The following is a 19,757-nucleotide window of genomic DNA, read 5'->3' as shown; positions in this document are numbered from 1 at the left end:
TAAGGTAAGTATTAAACACAATGTTATGCAGATCTGATCTGACAAGTGATGCAAATACAGTACAGTCGATGATCTATTTTTCAGACTTGCCCAATAATTTTATCCCTTTCATCAGACTGCCAAGCACATTGTAAAGAAATTGATAAAGTCATCCGAGACTTCCAAATTCCCTGCTGTCAAAAGTTATTTTGTACTTTCTACTATGATTGCAGGCCTGAAACAGCATAAGTTGGCATACAATAGTCACTGTATCACAAAGGAATACGTACATAGCAGAGAACACATGATGCGCATTCCTCTGTTCATGTTGTCAGTGGATTTCGTATGTATAAACCAACTTGGCCAAGATGAAGTTGAAAAAACCATACAATTATCCCAGTTCGCTGCGAAACCTGTCTGTTCTAATCTGCTTACAGGCGTAGTGGTTCTGAAAAGACAGCCTCACCGCAGTGATTTGCATGATCGATTGCCGCCACACTGTTGTGCCCCTCTACTGCGCGGCTTTCTGCACACCTAAACTGTAACAATGAATGCCTTCTCTAATGAGATGGATTAAAGGAAGTTCTATATGTCACATCCGCAGGACTGCAGGTGTCTATAGTAGGCCTTGAGAAGGCGTTGCAGCACTACGTTGCTGAGCCAGGTGATGTTCCGTTCGACATCAACAGTGTACCCATCGCCACACAGCCCATCGAGAAGAAGACGCAAGGTAATGGCTTTTGGTTTCTGCACTTAGCTTGATGGGATTCATGTGTCCAGTTCTCCTAATTTGTCTTCGAGTAAAGCTTAAGAATATGTTTTATCAGTATTTACAAAAACCATAGAAACCTTTCTAACTGCTCGTATATCTTTTAGAGATTGGGCCTTGGTACATATTTCTTTTTTTCCTCTTTTTCTGCAGCTAAAATTGTGCTGAGTCTACTTTCACAAAAACAAAACAAGACTACTGTAAGAGAACAGTGGGAAATGTGCTTGGTGCAGTCATGCTCTGTCAAGGCATCACACTCAAAATACAGTTCTTAATTCAGAATACAGCCTGCCTCCGCAACTTTACAGCCACTGGTAGAGTTGGGGGGTTTTAGACCTGAGGGAGGAATCTGTCTGGGTGTTCTATTGGAAATAAGTTGCATTATTGTGTGTTAAAATTGGTGCACAAAAAAGACAAAATTTTCTTAATTGTCATGGCAATCTTTTTTGATAAAAAGTGTATTTTTTCTCTAATAGGTTGTTACTCCTGAATGTTATATGCAGTTTCTTCTATAGTGCTTGTCAAGATTGTACTGAATTAGTTTTTAGCTTTTCGAATTCACACAATTTAATATACCTACAGCATAATTATCTGTCACCAACCAAGATACCTTTGGTGCCCAAAGAAGGCTCCTATTGGAGGTTGAAAGAAATACATGAAACATGAGTTACGAACCTCCTTTTGAGCTTAACATTTGGAGCTGTACAAAGATATCAGGCTGCATTACTGCCCTTGGGCTCAGTTTGTGAGCGTCTGCGTAGAGCACAGCTTAGACATCAAACACTGAGGAACTGTTTCTGTCTTTCACAGCATCTATTGTGGCAGCTGGTACCTTTGGACGTAAGCATTCTTACAACTGTTCCTTTTGCGACTTGCGGTGACTGGAGAGAATGCAGTTCTTTTGTATTGAGTTGCATAAATTTGGGAATGAGTGGGACGGCCTGTTGGCCAAGCACGCAAGTTTAGTGTTTTTTCGTTCATAGATCAGCGTTCTTGCATGAAGTTTGGGAGCTGTGCACTTCTTTGTGCAGTGCTGGTCTTTGTGCTCTTGCATCTTTAAATGTGTTTGGAAGCTCTGCTTTCCTCTTTTGCATGCAGCTCACAAAAAATGAGGCACAAAGAATGGTTGACTCATACTCGTAGTGCTGGGTGTATGTGCCGTGCTTTCGTACATATAACCTGCCCCTGCATTAGTAATTTTTACTATCTTCGCGTATTGCTGTGAAGCCGCCTTCCTTGCAACTTGCCCGCTGCCAACTTATTCGCTGAACTTTGTGATATAGTACTCGCACCCCTACTTTTGCTGAAAATTCTGTGTATACTTTGTCTTTCATGTATGAGAAAGTACAGTATATGCATGCCATTCCTTGTATGTCATCTTTCATGCACAGTATGTGGGTGATTGTGTATTACAATCTTCCCTGTGCAATCGCTCTAGCATGATACACTCGCTTTTCACTGATGTCGTCTGCGTACGGATTTCTTTGCTTGCTAGCGTACAATGATAATCACTAATGACTTGTTACTCTGTGTTCCGAGGCTGTGCTTATGCTTTTTTGCATTGTCCATAAAAATGTTTTGAAAGGCTGCATAGCTGTATATGCATCATGTCTGTAGCAACATGCGAGAGTCTTTACTGTGTGCTTGCAGCATTAGTAGTCTTTATGGCCCAGGCTTGCACAACTTCTATCATCAGGTCATGGGTACGATTCCTAACTGCTGCATTTGCACCCTGACGGAGGGCCGAATTGCGAAACTGCTCCTCCTGCCGACGCCCATGCAGTCGTCATGCCAATGCACATGTGCCCTTCCTTCCTCACTCTGCTAATCCCCTAATTTCGAGGTCCCCAGGCTTACAGCTATGTCAATCAAGAAATATTACTTCTCCAGTTACTGCAGCACTAAAAGTAAACACTTGTTGTGAGCCCGTGTACTTAGATTTGGGTGCACCTTAAAGAACCACAGCTGGTCGAAATTTCCGGATCCCTCTACTACGGCATCTCTCATAATTATATAATGATTTTGGGACGCTAAACCCCAAAAATCAATCAATGAATCGAAAGCAAACACTGAAAAAGTTACTGCAACAAAGCTTCTTTTGACAAGCTTACTGCTAAGAACTTTTGTGAATCTGGGCCTGGTACAGTGAGCATGTTCAGCGTTACCACTTTTGCTTTATGTACTATACTGCCTTTTCCAGCTATCTGATTTCGTGTTACTGCTTCACTGCTGTCTCTCTGCATGTTCCCTTCCTGCTTGAAGCGGCCGTCAAGATGGTTGTGCTCACGCCTGTTCTTGACACCAGCCCACCTGGTGGTCTGCCTCTTTCCTTTTCCTCCTCTCTTTGCTTGCTCTTTCTGTGTCCATGCATCGCAAAGTGTGTTGTGCTCTGTTGCCTTGTCTAACGAGAAAGACATCAAAGTTTTGGCAATTTCTCCCTTTTTAGCGTAACACTGATACCGCAATGAGGAAGAAGTTTCAAAAGGGTTTTTCAAATTGTAAAAGAAGGGGGGCGAGGCTTGGTACATTCGCAGAGCTGAGTGTTTTCGTTGGCTTCCCTGCGACATGCTAGTCGGCATCTGCTTGACTGTTTGTTAGCAACCTACTATGGCTAGAAACCTGCAGTCAAGAAAACGTGATCCAACTACTGAGTTTTATTTGAATCATTTTGAATGCTGATTTGCAATGAAAAATTGGTGCTTCTAGGAACTCAATTTCTAGTATTGTAGTTGCCAACCATAAAGAACAGATGCATGTTCACAGCTGATATGCAGCAAGAGTTTAAGTAAGAAGGCCATGCACAGTGATTCTCACGTTGTATGTCCCAATCATATAAACTCAAAGCTGGAGGGGGGAGGGGTGCTACCGCCCCTTGTTTTCGAAGGCTGAGAAAAAAGTAGTGCCCAATGACTTGCTGCACCCCCACTCTTCTCGTCTATTTTTTTGTAGCCCCTGCTGTGTGGTACTGGAGTAACATTAGGAGAGTGTGGAGGTGATGCGAGGGAAGTGTGAGGCATATTGTGGGGCATGTCTGTGTATAGCTTCTGCAATGGTCTGTGGTAAAACTAACGTAACCTAAAACTTGGATGTCTGTGCCTCTTTGGTGGCACTTTGAGAAGCAATGCTTAGGCTGCAAGTCATTGCTAGCTTGCAAGTGCATGGAGATGTACCACAGTGAAACTCTCATCTGCTTCTTTCGATCTGTCCTCACTTTCTGCTGCATCTTTAATGCTTCATGCTAATAGAACATTTGACATCCCCGTTTTGCAGTCCCTGAAAATGAATAGTGCAATTTTTGCCTAAGTCTCGGGAGGCCCTAATGTTTCTTTCAGAAGAACTTGTGAAAACTTTGAAAGCCAGATTGTTGACTAAGGTTCGTAATGTGTCCAAGTGCCAAAAGGGGCATACCTCAAGGCTTAGGAACACACAAATGTATATAGCTTTGCAGACAGTGGTTTTGAAACCTTTGGCTCAAGATAAGGATCCCATGATTCTTTGAACAGTAGCTTTCTATTGTGTGTGTTCATATAAAAAAGGCCAGACAGGTTCAGAGAGCTGTACTTTGAGCTGTACTCTTGGATAACTGAGACTATAACTTCTTTGACTTGTTGCAGAGGCTGTACCTAAGGGCAAACCGGACAAAGTGGCTGCATCTAGACAAGATCTGTATGCAGGTGAGCCTCGTCTCTTAAAGACCAGTCTAAAAAGTGGGACCGGCCAGATTGCTGAATTACCTCGTCATTGCAGAACAACTGGCCAACATTCCCGAGCTCGTGGCTCTCGGCCTGGGCCCACTGTTCAAGTCCTCACCTGCCGTGAGCCTCACAGAGTCCGAAACGGAGTATGTCGTCAAGTGCATCAAACATGTCTACAGCAGGCATATTGTATTACAGGTGAGGACCTTCTCTCGTCGCAAATAACAGCGCTCATTCATATCTAGGTCGACAGTTTCCTTGAGTGCATTGGTTATCAAACTGGTATAGAAGCTTAGATTTGAAGATTTCGTTGCTTGCTGTAAGGTAGGCAAACATCAGCCCAGAAGTTACGGCCTCATTGAATACATACTGTCTGCCCAATCTTTGTTTTTCATAGCTTGGTTTCGATGAAATACAGGCACCGAGCATGCTGCATACAAGTATTGCTTACAGAGAACATTGCCTTTTTGTGACTCGTTTCACCATCTTGTTCGTGGTCTGTATTCCTGAAAAGCTTTTGTTAAAGAAGAAAAGCTTCTTGCATTTTAATAAAAGACGGGTTAGCCTATAACTGAGGCCTAGGTCATGGGATCAAATCCCATCCACTGCGGCCACATCTTTATGAAGGCGGAAATGCTTGAGACTCGTGCTTAAAGTTAAGTGCTTGCTAAGGAACCCCAGATCATTAAAATTTCCGAAGGGCTCCACTATGGCGTCCCTCATAATAATATTGCCATGCTTTAGTGGCAGTGGAGGTTAAGAAAGAAGTTGGTGGCCGCTGTATCCGAAAGTTAACAGCGGTTTATTCTGAGTTGACTGTCTGTCGTTTCGTGGAGATACTATAATTTTGGGACATTGAACGCCAACGGTTATTATTATTTATATCAATCAATCAATCAATCAAATCAAATTTTATTTTCGCTTCAGACAATACAGCGCCTTGTCACTGCGAAAATAGGGGACCAGAGAAAAAAGCTGCGCTTGCGCAGCTTGACTAAGCTCTGGTCACTCGTACAGCAGTAGTGACAGGGCAAAACATCTAACAAGTCTATATAGCCACAGTATATACAATGCGATTTCCAAAGTAGTTATGTAGACTACGGTGTTCTAATGAAAAAAAAAAAAAAACATCAATGAATGTTTTAAGTTACAATCACTTTAGTAAAACCAGCTACTGTAAACATACAAACATGAGTAGTTCTAATACATTTACATAAACAGATCTAGTAAGGTTTTGTTAGTAAAGTTAAGAACATCAACCTATAATATAATTCACGTCTACCTTTATTTGTGTAAGCATGTGTGAAAGTTTTGGCTCTCTAGTTCAGGATTATTAGCTTAACATCTTGCTGTTTGGTGTGACCATGGTGTCCCTCTCCGTTTTCTCTCCAGTTCGATTGTACCAACACACTCAACGACCAGATATTAGAGCACGTGCGCGTAGCTGTGGAGCCAGCGGAAGGCTTCCATGTTATCGCAGAGGTGTCCTGTCCCAAGCTGGCGTACAATGTTCCTGGGACGGCGTATGTCTGCCTTGAAATGGAGCTCGAAGACCCTCTCCTGGGTATGTATAATTTCGTAGTGGCCCCACAGTTAGGCACATCGTGCGTCTAACATGTGCCATTCATATGCGCTGTAAGTATAAACAGCACGTGACTTGGATGTCTTAATCTACCTTTACTTCACCACGAAGCAAAGTATGAATTTAAGGGCTTGTTTTCTTAGTTAGACACAATATTACCGAGAACTGCCAGACAGTGATGCCAAGGAAAGTACTGGAGATTCGTTCAAAGATCGCAGGTTCTGTCCCTGCCAGTGGCAAGTTATCTTTTCGTCCACTTTTATTCCTTCACATTTACATTACAATTTCTTCTAATAACGTCTCCTCTGGTTTCCTTGGCATCATTTTCTGTTAGTTCTCATTATTATTGTGACTCCACCATCACAGGTTATGTCAGCAGAAAGTCCTCCTTGCCAGTAAAGCTAAAGGGCTTGTAGCGGCGAGAGAAGAGAGACGTGAGATGACGTCGAAGGCGGCTGATGGGGCCGTGCCGATCTCGCCACTTTATTCCAGGCCTGAAGCAGAGCCACGTCGGCTACCAGCGTCCGCCACGCCAGGCGTGTGAGCTCGTTCTAATCCTCGCGTAGCTCGAGCTAGCATCAGCTGTGCAGGAGGCGCAGCGCGGTGATTGAGAAATGATGATGGTGATGATGGCACTACAGGGCTCCCCCCCTAGCGCTTTGCGCGATTTGAAGGCATATTAAAAAGAAAGAGAGCGACAAATGCTATATACATGAACGGCAATCCATAAAGTGTTCATTTGGCAAGTCCAGGTTGTCTACATTTATGGGCCATCAGTAGGCAGTGTGTCTCCAGTGGGCGACTCTGGGAGAAGCGCAAGGGACGAAGAAGGAAGTGTCGGGTCGCTGTGTTCATAGACACGTCGATCCCACAATTACGCGGCAGGACCATTCGAATGCGCACCCGCCGTTTCGAGTAGACGCGGCTGACAAACGTGCCCACAGCTGGAACTGTGGACAGGCGCTGAAGAGCTCGCGCCGGCAATGTGGGCGAAATAGTGTGAAGGATCGGAACGCGCCCATGATGACCGAGCACTGAAGTTTCACAGCCACAGCGGGGTCTCGGACAGCGCAGGGGGTGCCGAGCATGCTGTCGACAAGGAGCAGCGTCGCGGTCGTGCTGGTGCGGACGTCTCTGTCGATGAAACACCCGCCTCCGTGTAGCACTGCGACCGGCATGCCGGGGCGTGTGGCCGAGTCGACGGATGCGGAAACGCCGTGCATTGCGGCTAGTCATGTGCACGGCAAGTGGTTGGCCCTTGCGTCGGGAAAACCTCGTAGGTGTTTGCGCCGTCTTGAAGGCCAAGGCTGCAACACATGACTGTTTAGCAAGAGGCTTGAAAAAGGGCCTCTCTGTATTATGCCGAACGTGATGATTTCGTTGGCATACTATCAAGGGCGGCAGATATGCAGTTGGACCGCACGTCGTCGCTGTTGTTACCAACGAGCCTGTGTGGCAGACTGCATCCGGCGCCAAATGCTCTGGGGAATAGTTGTGAAGCTCAGAAAACGTGAGCTTTGATGGAGGATCGGGTGGCACACCTGAAAGACCATCGGTTCTCCGCGCATGAGGGTTGGTGTGCAGGTCTGCATGATCGATGACAACCTCTACAGCATGTGTGGCATATGTAGTCTGCAGTGCCATAGGCGCGCCAGGCACGTTGTCCTCAGCTGCGTCAGTCATAGTCGCAGCCTCTCGGAAGTTTGGCTGTGGTTGACGGCTTATGACTTTAACTTCGGCTGCGGGAGACTGCGGGGCTGAAGATGGTCGCTGCTGGCAGTACGCAGAGAGCGTCGAGGTGGGTGGGGAGGCGCCTTCGGACATCGTCGACGCTGAAGTCTCCGCGACCAAGGGGCGAATAGTGAGCGTGAGGATATCCGTAGTCTTGGCAGACTCCGGGGCATGCGGCGATGAAGCCGTCGTGGAGTCTGACATGTCTGAGAAATCGTGGTCTGTGTAGGGCGGAGAAGACATGCGGGTGGCGAAAGTGCCCGAGGGACAATAGGCCGAGGACTTCGAAAAAATGCACCTCGTGGTGACCCGGTCCTTGGCTACAGGAACGTATTGAAGAAGCTCGTCGGATTTCGTGGCTGACTTGTCGCGTGCAGCACGAATGTTCTGAACCTCGTCGGATGGGCATTCGTACGCGGGACTCGCGTTGATAGTGGCCGGACGAGATGTTGTAGGAGACGTAGTCGGGGAAGTTAGGTCCCAGTCAGTGAAGACTTTCGGGCCGGAGGGTACCGCACGCTGCGACGCAGACGAAACCTGTAAGTCGCGGGTGAATGGCAGCGGGTGGTAGGTGAGGCCATAGCTGGCAAGCACCGCAGAGCAGAGGTCATCGTAAGGCTGCTGGCTGGAGGTTGAAGTGCCAGAGAGATGATGCAACTCTACCGGAAGGGCGTCATGAAGAATGGCATGCATCAGCGGCTGGTCCGTGACGCCATTCAGCGCAAGAACGGCATCGAGCTGCATGAACCATACCTTGGGGTAGGTCGATTGGAACGGCGGCACTGGCGGGCAGAGTTGCGGGAACATGGCAGCGGGCCGCTCGGTGAAGGGCGTGTTCTCCAAGTCACCAATGTAGCGGCGAGAGAAGAGAGACGTGAGATGACGTCGAAGGCGGCCGATGGGGCCGTGCCGATCTCGCCACTTTATTCCAGGCCTGAAGCGGAGCCACGTCGGCTACCAGCGTCCGCCATGCCAGGCGTGTGAGCTCGTTCTAATCCTCGCGCAGCTCGAGCTAGCATCAGCTGCGCGAGAGGCGCGGCGCGGTGATTGAGAAATGATGATGGTGATGACGGCACTACAGGAAGACTATTTAAAGCTAAAGAAAGCTGTTTATACATTGAAACAATATTATAATAAAGTCTCGTCTGACACGAAAATCACTTCAGTATATTCGAAAACTCATTATGCACTTCAGCCCCTGTGTAAGAGATATGCACTGGGGAGGAATTTTTGTCCTTCCAAGCAAGGCACCATGGTTGCATTTTCCTATCAACCCCTGCTTTAATGCAGGCGCATTAAGAGTTTCTGATACCCATTCGTTTCACATCAATGTCTCTTATAAAAAGGTTCAACTGTAAATATATATTTCTATCTTTGATTCTACAATGACAAAACTTCATTTATTTATCCATGCACATCCGATTTATCCATGTACACTACACCATGAACTTCATATAACCAATTATTGGTTACTACAAAGGAACCAATGGTTTTGCCATCAATACATTGTTCCTAATAATCGTTTATAATGAGTTTTTAGATGTAACGAAATATTTTCGTGGCAGAAGTCACTATTACAATGAGGCTTAAGTATATACCAATATTTAACTCTGTAGGTTAGAATGAATAAGTTGCTCAAGAATAAAACAAATTTTGTACTTATTCAGAAAGCACTGCAAACCTCAGTAAAGAAAGATATTGCATTTATTTAAAATGAAATGAAACTGATAGCTGGTGTCCCTTTAACTCAGGGATGTAATAATCCAGATGAGATTACTTCTCTTGGGCAAATGCAACAATTTGAGCAGTAATGACAAGTGTGGAAAGCTGTGCAGGTGGATGCATTACTAAAAATGTTTAATGTGCTAAAACAGGACAGAAGGAGATGCATAAACAGGACAAGTGTAATCTCATTTATATCGTGGCAATAACACTCTTCCTGTCTTTACACACAAATCTTTACAAACAAGCTTATGTGTATAGTGTTCTAATGCTTGAACTTCAACATATCACGCCCAGTTGCAGGGACATTCAGCAACACGTTGAAGTATCTGGTCAAGGACTGTGACCCCAACACTGGTGAACCCGATGATGACGAAGGTTACGAGGATGAGTACGTGGTGAGTAGTGATCCGCCTAACAGTAGCATGCATTCATCGCAAGCTTGCACGCCGTATTTCAAGTTTCGGAGGCCGTGTCTGCTTTAGAAAACGCGGCACGGGACCATTTTCTCGTCTTCGGTCAGCACTGTCGTGATCGCACCATACAGGGAGGAGGCGAAGCTGCGCAGTAGTGGAGTAAATGTGCCTACCGCAATGACATCGGGGAGCTTTAGAATAGTGCACTGCGAGCCCTTGCGGTGCGGTCGCTGCCACTGCGCACGCGTCGTTACGCGAGTCGCCGTTCGCGGCTTGCCCGCGAAGAATCCGAAATAGCGTGCGGCGATTGCGGCCTGCCATACCCGGGAAGTGTTGTGTGTAGGTTTCGTGCATTTGAGTGTTTTCCTTAGGGGGAGCAAACGCTATTGTAGAACTCGTAAAGCATCCGCTATACCCGCAACGATCGCAGTGTCTCCAAACGTTATTCTAAAACTCCCCGGTTAAAGACTTTTCTCGTGCGGACGATGACAATTTCGTGCGCAGAGCCCACAAAAGAAGGAATTCTATGCCAGGTTGTGCCGCAGCCGGAGAGCGGTTCAGATGATGACGACGATCGCCCGCAGCTGTCAGCAGCGGAGATCACCACCGCGATGACGCTTTTGTCGAGCATATACGGTGACGATGTCACCTTGGCGCAAATATGGGCGAATCAAATTGCTTCCAAGCGTAATATGAGGCAAGGCAGAATCATGGACTTTTCTAAGCCTGCTTGATGCAATGAAGTTCATGTTTTGGCAAAAACGAACTGTTCAATTTTTCGGACTTTTTTTTTCGGTCCCCACCAGGTCCGAAAAATTGGTCGGCGACTGTATAGGTTATAACAAAATAAATGAAAAGTAGTTTTGCAATAAGTGCAGTGTTAGAAATACACCTTCATAACGAATTTTCGGATATAACAAACTTCTTTTCGTGTAAGATCCAACTTTGTTGTGATGAGGTTTTCAGTGTAGTTCAGTCGAACACCTTTACAAGAGACATGCACTGTGCAGCGATTCTTGTCTTTTATTATTTGAGCTGTCTCTAATAAGCAGGGTACCACGTATGAGTTTTCTTATCTCCCATTTCAGTGCAGGCACACTGCTGTCTCTTACACACATTTATCTCTTACATCAGTGTCTCGTATAAAAGGGTTTGACTGTGCGTGGTGCAAGTTAGCTCTGCATGATGGAGACTTCAGCTTCCTTCTTCTGTTGTTCCCCTTTTATGTTACCCGAATTGGCTGTTCTTAAAAGGTCAGCATGCTGGTCAATCTTGAAAGCTAAATACTGGCTTCTTAGATGTCTGGAATTCGGAATTTCAGCTGGAAGACCTTGAGGTAACAGTGGCAGATCATGTACAGAAGGTTCTCAAGGCCAACTTTGCCGCCTCCTGGGAAGAGCTTGGCAATGACAACCAAGTAGAGGATACCTATGCTCTCAGCACAATGAAGACATTGCAAGGTGGGCGTTGAACTAGCTGCTAGTTTGATCGCTTTTTGGTTCTGCTCTTTCTAGCGACTTTTTATTCCTAATAGTATAGCTGAATTGAAATAAATCCACTGTAGATGCTACTTTTCACTTACTTGGGGAGTAAGAATAAATGGGAATACAGAAATTGTAGTGTCCGAGTTGTTCACATTTGTTTGGTCTAACTCAATACAATCCAAATAGAAAAGTAGGAATCTATAAAATGTCAAGACTGCAGACAGAATAAGTGTACTTTTTGTTATGGTCAAACATAAGTTTGTGAAAGTCTACTGGTTTCGACTGCATTGATTGCGAAATCTATAAAAGAAAATGGTTCATGCGTAAAGAATCATTTCGCTGCAGCATACATACTCCTTTTACATATATTTACTTTTTACTGTTCCAAGATAACATGCATGAAAATTGAATGCCATGAGTGCTTGTAAAAGTTCAAACTGGTCGTAAACATTCTTTTAAAATGATGGCAGGCTGGCTTCTCTTTTGTGAAGTCTAAGAAAATAAGGTAATGCTAGTCAAACTGAGCAAAACTTCTTCTGGTGGTGCCGTTTTTGCTCGCAGATGCTGTGCAGCAGATCATCCAGTTCCTGGGCATGCAAGTGTGCGAACGCTCGGACAAAGTGCCCGACGGCAAGAGCGCGCACACGCTACTTTTGGCTGGCGTCTATCGGGGCGGCCATGACGTCCTGGTGCGGGCACGGCTGGCAACCACAGGCATTGCGCAAGGTGTCACCATGAACCTCGCTGTGCGGAGCAAAGACCCTGATGTCTGCCAGGTTATCATCTCCGCGGTTGGATAGGCGAAAAGAAAAAGAGGAAAGAACTAGCGTTTAGACTTTTTTTTTCTCTCTCTCTTGCTTTCTCTGTGGCGCCTACGAAGGATTCCACTCGGTGACCGTCGCACCTCTTGCTGCCGTTACATTCGACGTGAGTGCAAATTCAGCCAGAAGTGCAAAAAGGCTATGCCTGCAAAAAAAGAAACCTGGCGTCTCTCGGAGCTGTGTGGAAGACTGCCTTTCTTGTAGAGATTGTTTTACATTCCTAAATGCTTTCCGTTTCTGTCATGCGTCGAGTGTGCAACAGTTTTTCTTTTTGCAGTAATGTTTCTACATTGCAGCATTTTCGTGTTCCGTGCATTTATGAAAGTATGTCTTGCCGAGAAACCTCCGGAGTAGTAGATGGCATGTAACGTCCCTGCAGCCATGTTTGTAAATTAGTGTACTTTCACTGAACATTTAAGTTGCAAACCTGAAATGAGCAGGCCGAAATTTATGCAGCTCTGTGCTGGTGTTAGTGGTTTAACAGCATGGCAATCGTGGTGGCATCGATACAAGCCATCTGCGCACGTGTTTTTGGTATGCTTTCTTTTCTTTTTCTTTTTTAACTTTATGGCCCACATATGCTGATGAACATTTCGTGATCCATTTAGCAATGCACACTGTAGCATAAAAAGCAATTACAGAAAAGTTAATTGCTAAAGTTACGGCGATTGGCCGCTCATGCCATCACATTTACTGTCCGTTCAGCTACAAGGGGTGCAATACAGTCTAAGCAGCAAGGTGAGAGCCTGGTTCATTTCCTTCCAGTTAAGTAATTAGATGCCAGTGCCTGCCGATAATTTTCATGTTTGTTGTTCGAAAGCAGAAGCAAGGCTTTCCTGCAAACGTAGCATACTTTGAACAAGCACGATTAACCAGAGCAGTACTGGCCTGGACTTCGTGCTCTTGCGACCCTAAGGAAACCTCATCCCCCCCCCCCCCCCTTTTTTTTCTTGTCCTGGCTTGTTGAAAATTGGCTGCCAATATGGTTGTGTGGCCAATAAATGTACATATATAGGCTGACCTGGCTACTGAACAGGGCTTTTCTCATCTGTCGACGAGACGACAATTTTTTTTTCTTTGAAGAACTGTAATGCCTGAAGTAAAACAAAGTTGTCATATATCTGAGTGTCATCATTTGTCCACTATATCATATTGCATAGCAACCTGCATGCTATGTGCAAGTGTGCATGCTATGTGCAACCTGCATGCTATGGGCATTTCTCACTTGGTGAGGTGATGGCACGCTTCTACGCTGCCTCGGAGTCTGCCGCTAGTTTTAGAAATGTTTTTAGAGATTTTTACTTACAGCAATTAAGTGGTTATTTGTCCCATTGATATTGTTTAGACTGCTCATTTATTAACGCGATGGTGTTAGAAAGCTCATTTCACAAAAATTCTGGTGTTGTTGGTTATGAGTGGACAATCATCTTGGCAGTGAGAAATATTCCAAAAGATGCAAATTAAATAAATAATAAACATTTTCGAGCCATAGTGACGATCGAACCCAGGCTGACTGCGTGACAACCAGATGTTCTAACACAGAGCTACAATATTGTTTGAAACTGCTTCTGAAGAAAGCACTATATAAATGTCATGAAGTGGATGTAGTCTCATTAATGCGCCGTATATTATGTGGGGGGAAGCGGTGACTCGCGCCAGGCGTCAAACGATGTGAATTGCGCTGTAACAGGGTTTTAAAGGCCGACCTATATGCACTCAAACTTTATCATCCGCAGCAGAAACATCGACAAAAGGAATAGCTGCATAGGTTCGCTTGTTGCTCTGTGGATGCGTAGTGGACGCTTAGCTATGCTACATGCTATGGGCTTTCAATGATACTTTGAAAATTGAAACGCTTGATGTTGCATGCACAGTCGTTCGCTCCCAAATGGCACGGTTGAGGCATGCACCAAGAACCGAAGCAAGCTAGCAGTTCAAAAGGCGATGCGCACAAGTCCCGATTATGCTTCAAGCGCCCTCCAATTTTTTAAGCTCGATTTTGCACACTGCTGCTCTTGTTATGGCTTTCAACATCATAACTCTACATTAGATGTATGGATGGACGACCAGCTGGGGCCCTAAAGCGCTTTGCACTTGAAACAGCAGAGTGCATTGTTCCTTATGAATATTTCCATAAAATGGGCGTGAATAGTGTTAACACTGCAAAAATGCTGTTGGCCATGAGTAACCTCGAGAGTCTAAGCTAAACATGCAGGAAACATCACCATGCGCTGTCGCGTGACGTGACAGTTTTCACGGTGCTGGGATCAGCTTGTGATATACAGTGACACGCAGCAGAAGTCTGCAGTGCCAAACGCGCAGTTCTGCCCATATGTGTTCGCTCCTTAGCCGACATGATGTACAGCGAGTGGGCTTTTGTGATTTCATATAGTGGCAGGCCTGAATGTAAAGTGCGCATCACTTGGCCGCTTGCAAGAGGAGAGTTTGCTCTTGCGGTACAGGCCGTGGCGCAGAATCCACCAGGAGGCGGGTCACGTTCTTAGCGATGATGTAGGCGCAGTAGGTGGTGAACAAGACCACTACAGCAGTCACCAAGGACGCTATGACATACACGTTCACTTCGGACACCAGCCCAGATGCCTGCAATATGGGCGACATTCGTTTCACTGCTTCAAGTAAGGTGTATATAAGGTAAGCAATAAATATATACACAAGCTCTATGGAGGAATAAGCATCGTGAGACGCCGTGAGATGCAGAGTGCCTGCGCACGGGTTCGTGATAAGCTGCGCTTCCGGAGACAAAAGGAAAAGTTATTTCAAGGTCACAACGCATGCTGACGAACGGACGAATCATCTTGACCTATTGGCTAATGCCCTCCCTCCCCCAAGTATATTGCTTTCAGTGCGCTCTTTAGTTCTAAAGGCCTGCCCACACGCACCCACACGCACCACAGCGCGTGGCTTTTGCAGCGAAAGTTGTTACGAGATCACAACTCGAGTCTCGCACAGCACCGGAGTTGTACTCCGCCGGTGTCCGTAACCACATCGCACGAAATTAGAAAAAAAAAGAACCTAGTACCAATGACACAGTGGGGCTCGAACCCGGGTCCGGTGGGTTATTAAACCACTGAGCCACGCCGGTGCTTGGGATTTGTTGGCAAACTTGCCTTAGGCAGGCTTGATGTCAGGAAAGCAATGGCGTTAATAAGTCTTATAAAGCGTTTTAAAACAGCGAAAGAACAACCAGTAGTCGCACAATGCGAATAGCGTAATGAGTGGGTCGTGTAATGCTCCGACCCATTCCAAAAGCTTCTTTTTGTTCAGCTATTAACTGTAGCGCATTCCCACGTCTTCAGCCATAATTCCTCATTGGCGTAAGCCAGTGCATGAACAATTTACACAAAATTCCTTGGAACAATATTTCTTGGAAGTGCTTAGTGGATACCACACTTCTCAAAAGAATGACGAAAAATAGCATAGCAAATGCCGGCCTACTACCCTAAAATTTCTATTATTAATGCCATAGTGGGCATCAAGCAAGTGTGCTTGCAGCAGTTACCCAATGAGTGTTTAGAAAAGGCCCTGAAAGGCCGCTCTTCTAGCTTTCGCTGCGACTGTGCTGCGCCTTCCGCGCAGGCCTAGTTGTTTTTCTGACGCCGCGCCCTCTCCACATGGAGAGAGGGCGCGTGGCTACGCGATGCTGCGTGCCCATCTCTCTTCTCGTACAGAGAGGGCACGGCGCCGCGTCAAGAAAGCAACGCTATGGTGGCTAGAGCAACGCGCTGGAACGGGTACGTGCTGCCAGGCCCTAAAACGTGCAGCAAATCTTGGCAACTGCGCTCGTAATTGACGGATTCTAAAACATTTCTACGGCAGTCGATCCGTGGAGGAACGAACCCTGTTAACGAATCCGGCAAGGTTCCTTTTGGCGTTGCACAAATTTGTTGCCAGACTTTGGGGTTGCTGTTGCCAGACTGCCGCTAAATTTGGCTGAAAAGTTTTCTTTTGTAGTTGTGGCTTTTCCGTAAGAGTTTGATGCTATCCGCGGTGCATTTTGCGAGTGCATGAGTGACGCTGGCCGTTTTTATTAACGAAATGAACCGAGCCTAGCAGAAGTCGAGCGTGGTGCTCGACTTCTGCTAGGCTCTGAATCTTAATAATTAATACCTTAATCGCACAGCTGCGCACACAGCAAGAGAACGCGCCTCGACTTCTGCTAGGCACGGTTCATTCCGTTAATTAAAACGGCCTCTTAATTGCGCAGCAGCGCCGCGCTCGACTTCTGCTAGGCGCGGTTCATTTCGTAAATAAAACGAATCCTGTAATGCGCGGTTCATTCCGTTAATTAAAACGGAATTAAAACGGCCGCCTAATTGCGCAGCAGCACCGCGCTCGACATCTAGGCTAGGTGGCATTGGCTAGGCTCGGTTCATTCCGTTAAGTAAAACGGTCAGCGTCGCTCATGCACTCGCGAAATGCACCGCGGATAGCACCAAACTCTTACGGAAAAACCACAACTACAAAAAAAAATTTCAGCCAAATTTAGCGGCAGTCTGGCAACAACCACCCTTCCAGTCTGGCAACCACTTATGCAACGCCAAAAGGAGTCTTGCCGAATCCTTTGACGATTCTTTGAAAAAAATGTTGCGGGGGGCCTCTTCAATGAAGAGCGCGTTGTTTGCGTGCGTACCTGGACCACGTGAACGTTGCCGTGGCCGAACTGTGCCCTCCGTGAACCGGCCATTTCGACATGGATCAGAAAGTCTGTCATGCGCGCCGCATTGTGACGCGCTATGGCGGCTCTCATTACAGGGTTGCCAGCTGCTAGCTTGTACGTGCTCAGCTGCATCTGCGCGTAGTGTCGCACTAAGCGCCAGGGCAGCGAGAAGTCATCCAGGCTGTACGTCACGCCCTGCGCGTCACATAATTCTTCGGTGAACTCGTGTGTCCTGCACGCGGTATTGCCAAGTACAGTACGTGTCGGGCACCTTTTCAAGCAACCCTTATTTCGTGGGTCGTCCAAAGGACGCCTCAACATTACCAAATTACTTTGAAGTCAATACACCAGCCGAGAATTTGACTTATATCCTATCACTTTTGTCCCAGACGTGACAAGCGCCGTACAATGACCTGCGACCGCAAAAAAAAAAACGTAAAAAAAACTGTACGTTTACAAACAATGCATGAAAACAAAGACAATGTGTCTGTTTTGTGAAATATGCAAAACTCTTGGTAGTATGACCAAATAATGCTATTGTTTGACGTTTCACGGATGTTCTAAGTCACGGATGTTCTAAGTTAGAAATCTGACGCGTCAATAAAGACATTGTCATGCTTAACGGCAAAATATTTTGTTGATCTGTGACCATACACTTATTCGTAATTTTTAAACTGTACGTGGGTATGTTAGCGAGAGATTCGTAAAATGAAAACGAATACAATTGCCTCCGTATTTTCACGTGTGAGGTTTGGTAAGTGCCAAACTATTACTACATTCAGCACATTCGTAAGACGTCATACCAACACCCTTATCGGTAATGTTACATTGTGTTTCACCTTTCTTTTTTTAAATGGACAAGTTGCTGTTGTTTTCATGTTCATATTATTTGTCGGGGCACGTAAGCTTTTGATCATACAATTCTTACGCATGGGAATAATGGAGGCATGGGTATATTGTTTCTTGTTTTTTAATTTACAAGTTACCCGCTAACTTGAAGACTGCTTCCGGATTCAGGGCAAGCGTATGTCTACAAATGACTAACTGTTTTTGCCGTGAAGGATGACAATTTTTTTTCTTTCACAGCAATATCATGTGTTAAATAATATGGCGCATACTACATCCGGAAAATGTGCGTTGCGTTGTGAAAAAGACTTCTCAGTACTTCGACAAACAATACGTATGTAAAAATGATAACTACTTGTCTGTCCCTTGAAATATGGCCAAATCCTTTTCAGAACAACTATATAACCTGCACCTCTAAGAAGCTCCACCCGACGGACATGGGATAAAATACCGGCCGCATTTTTGATGAAGGCGAGAATTCTTTAGGCCCGTGTACTTAGATTTAGGTACTTAGATTTCCGGGCTCCAGGAACCCTGTTGTGAGAACTTGCATAGATCCCTCCATGGAACCTTAAGGTCATTAAACACCCTCTGAAAATACGAAGAACAAGCGCGTTATTCTGTTCGGACGGTTCTCGTCTAAGGCACAATTCGTGACGCCAGCATGTTCCCGTGACATCAAGATGAAACAAGCTCTATATCGGTCGGTACATGAGAGACACCTGTTGCGAATCCCGACTGGCTCAACGCTTAGTGCTGATGATCCACGTGTTTTATGAGGGGCGAGGAGAAGATAGATCTTGTAGGAGTGGTGAGGCGAGAAATACACTACTGTCAGTATGTCTCGTCTTTCAACTCGGTGTCGTTTAGGGGCCCCTATAGTGGTGGCGCTGTGTAACATGCTCGCGCGCTCACCGCCAGTGTGACGCCGTTTTTAGCGAGGACTGGATATTCGAGGTGGAAGTCCGGCCCAGTGTAGCGAGGCAGCTGCGGTCGCTTGAGCAGGCGTCCCAGCTCGTCGGCGATCCGCGCATCGTCGTACCGCCGGCTCTGAGTGGCTCCGTGCTGGCCGAGCAGACACAATATCCGCAGCACGAAAAATGCGGAAGCCTTCATGGCTTTATTTGCCGATTACCTGCGCCACTGGGTCGGATATTCTGTTTTGTTTTTTTCGCCTACTGGAAACTGGCTGATACCCGCTAAGAGGATTGACCACACTGTAGATTACAAAGGATCACAAAGGGTAGATTACAAAGTCTCTTCGCGTGGACCGAATTAAATAAGGTTGTGCTGAAACTTATATGACAAAAAGAGAATGCGAAACGCAATGTAAAAAAAATCAGAGCTTCACCAGAAGGACGAACCATTATGACTGCGATAGCAACGAATTGCACTTTTGTATACGAACTAAGGCTATCAGTTTAGTCTTTTAAGTCTGATATCATGTAATTCTATAAAATAAAAACACAATAGTGTGGAGGAGTGCTAAAATCTATATGACAAAAATAATTCGAAACGCAATGTAAAAAATTCAAAGTTTCACCTCAAGGACGAATCATTATGACTGCGATAGCAACAAATCAGCTTTGTCTTTTGAGTCTAATCTCACGTAACTCTACAAAAAAACGCAATAGTCTGGGAGAATACGGGCGCTCCAGATAGTGATACAGTTTCACGCAGTCTCTTCGCGATATCATAGCACCTAGAAGGACATACGATTCTCGTGCCGACGCCTGCCGAGATAGCACGCGCGTCAGCGACCGCAACCGCGCCCTTGGAATCAAAGTTCCCTGTTTGCTTAGAAAAGCCATACCCAGCGTCTATTCAGGCTCATTCAAGACGTACGGGCGAGGCATTTTTGCCTGCTTGAGCAGCACTTGACGGTAGGCCTTGCACACGAGGTGATGCTATTGCACGCGCCCTCCGAGCGACGGAGATAGGCCGGCTTGTTCGATCTATTCTTGAGCAGCGCTCGTCGCACCCGCTCGCGCACTCTTACCCGCAGGTATGCGTTGCGCGGGGGGATGCTATCGT

The 19,757-nt window shown here is 45.9% G+C and overlaps 2 protein-coding genes across 4 annotated transcripts in view; one reads left to right on the top strand and one right to left on the bottom strand.

Annotated features, from left to right (window-relative positions):
- The window catches only part of gammaCOP (coat protein (coatomer) gamma), a 36,734-nt gene extending 23,415 nt beyond the window's left edge, over nucleotides 1-13,319 (top strand). For 2 of the 3 annotated variants that reach the window (XM_037415458.2, XM_075873084.1), the window contains exons 16-23: nucleotides 584-709; nucleotides 1,559-1,588; nucleotides 4,363-4,422; nucleotides 4,496-4,641; nucleotides 5,836-6,007; nucleotides 9,776-9,876; nucleotides 11,216-11,354; nucleotides 11,940-13,319. In XM_037415458.2, coding sequence (XP_037271355.2) covers nucleotides 584-709; nucleotides 1,559-1,588; nucleotides 4,363-4,422; nucleotides 4,496-4,641; nucleotides 5,836-6,007; nucleotides 9,776-9,876; nucleotides 11,216-11,354; nucleotides 11,940-12,178 — 1,013 coding nt within the window. In that variant the 3' untranslated portion in view covers nucleotides 12,179-13,319. The remainder of the gene's footprint in view (nucleotides 1-583; nucleotides 710-1,558; nucleotides 1,589-4,362; nucleotides 4,423-4,495; nucleotides 4,642-5,835; nucleotides 6,008-9,775; nucleotides 9,877-11,215; nucleotides 11,355-11,939) is intronic. The other variant, XM_075873085.1, reaches the window with a different exon arrangement.
- Nucleotides 13,320-13,980: 661 nt separating this feature from the next.
- LOC142771522 (uncharacterized) lies at nucleotides 13,981-18,849 on the bottom strand. The gene is made up of 3 exons (XM_075873091.1): nucleotides 18,639-18,849; nucleotides 16,851-17,072; nucleotides 13,981-14,800 (listed from the first exon to the last, which is right to left on the bottom strand). Exons 1-3 carry the CDS (start codon nucleotides 18,837-18,839, stop codon nucleotides 14,618-14,620), a joined length of 606 nt encoding a protein of 201 aa, XP_075729206.1. The 5' UTR covers nucleotides 18,840-18,849; the 3' UTR covers nucleotides 13,981-14,617.
- Between the last annotated feature and the right edge of the window lie 908 nt (nucleotides 18,850-19,757).

This window comes from Rhipicephalus microplus, chromosome 9, assembly GCF_043290135.1.
Source record: "Rhipicephalus microplus isolate Deutch F79 chromosome 9, USDA_Rmic, whole genome shotgun sequence".
NCBI classification, from domain to species: domain Eukaryota; kingdom Metazoa; phylum Arthropoda; class Arachnida; order Ixodida; family Ixodidae; genus Rhipicephalus; species Rhipicephalus microplus.
Note: the sequence above shows the minus strand (reverse complement) of the source record. Positions and strands in the feature narration are given on the sequence as shown.